Source organism: Salvelinus sp. IW2-2015, unplaced genomic scaffold (assembly GCF_002910315.2).
Source record: "Salvelinus sp. IW2-2015 unplaced genomic scaffold, ASM291031v2 Un_scaffold2972, whole genome shotgun sequence".
In the NCBI taxonomy this organism is placed as follows: domain Eukaryota; kingdom Metazoa; phylum Chordata; class Actinopteri; order Salmoniformes; family Salmonidae; genus Salvelinus; species Salvelinus sp. IW2-2015.
This window is the reverse complement of record NW_019944267.1, coordinates 308-1,215: the sequence shown is the minus strand read 5'-3', so window position 1 is coordinate 1,215 and position 908 is coordinate 308. Positions and strand designations below refer to the sequence as shown.

The following is a 908-nucleotide window of genomic DNA, read 5'->3' as shown; positions in this document are numbered from 1 at the left end:
ACGTATATTTCTTTATTTTTAAAATGTGTGGGCATCATTTAAAAAATGCAGGGACAACCAGAGTTTCAACCATGCTTAAAGGTGCAATTTGCGGAAACAATCTGCCATTTCCTGGTTGCTAAAATTTAATAAAGTTGCCTAATTTCAGTTTATGGGACAAAACAAGCAGTCATTGTGTAGAGAATCATTGTACCGTCTAAACAGCTTGTGAAATATATTATCCATAACCAAAAATATCATATTTTCCGGGTAAAAAAAATGTTTTGAGCAAAACATTGTTTTTTGACACAACGGCAAACTTTAAGGAATAGGGCGTTCAAGTAGTTGGTCTGATGGTCAGATGTGATGCCCTTGCTTGAGATACAACTTGTGCCTTGTCATGTCTGACCTGAACCACCTATTGATATGTGTCCTTTGTTAGGTAAATAAGGTGTTACTTGAGGTGAAAAGGAGACTGGAGGAGAACTTGAATGCTAAAATCAATTCAATTCCAGTCATAGGCWGTTTTGAGAGGGTGCTCTGACCTCTCTAGAGGGTTGAGGTCCATGGTCATGGACAAGGACTGGTAGAGGGGGTACTCRCAGCAGAAGCGCAGGTTGAGGTGCCTTGCACGGCTGATGACCCCCGTCACCCCTCCGTGGGGTTCCACCTCACCCTGGATGTAGTTCTGATAGATGAAGTGAGTCCCGTTGCTCTGCGATGAGAAAAAAACAACTAAATAAGAACATTTGTCTCRTTCCAAAGAGTCTCATTCCAAAACGCTCTATGTCCCTTTTCTGAAATGTTGGTAAATTAGCTTATGGAAGAAAAAAAAAGGTGTGTTTTTTCACTATCTAATCGTGGCATGGGGTTGTTCAATGACAGACATGTATTTGTTTGATATCTATCAGAGACAAATAAGCATGTTT

At 40.1% G+C, this 908-nt stretch overlaps 1 protein-coding gene across 1 annotated transcript in view; it reads right to left on the bottom strand.

The window, feature by feature from the left end:
- Window positions 1-694, bottom strand: part of LOC112075076 (pancreatic secretory granule membrane major glycoprotein GP2-like) — a gene marked incomplete at its 5' end in the record, with an annotated part of 8,765 nt that extends 8,071 nt beyond the window's left edge. Inside the window, one exon of the mRNA XM_024142121.1 lies at window positions 525-694. Coding sequence (XP_023997889.1) covers window positions 525-694 — 170 coding nt within the window. The remainder of the gene's footprint in view (window positions 1-524) is intronic.
- Window positions 695-908: the final 214 nt, after the last annotated feature.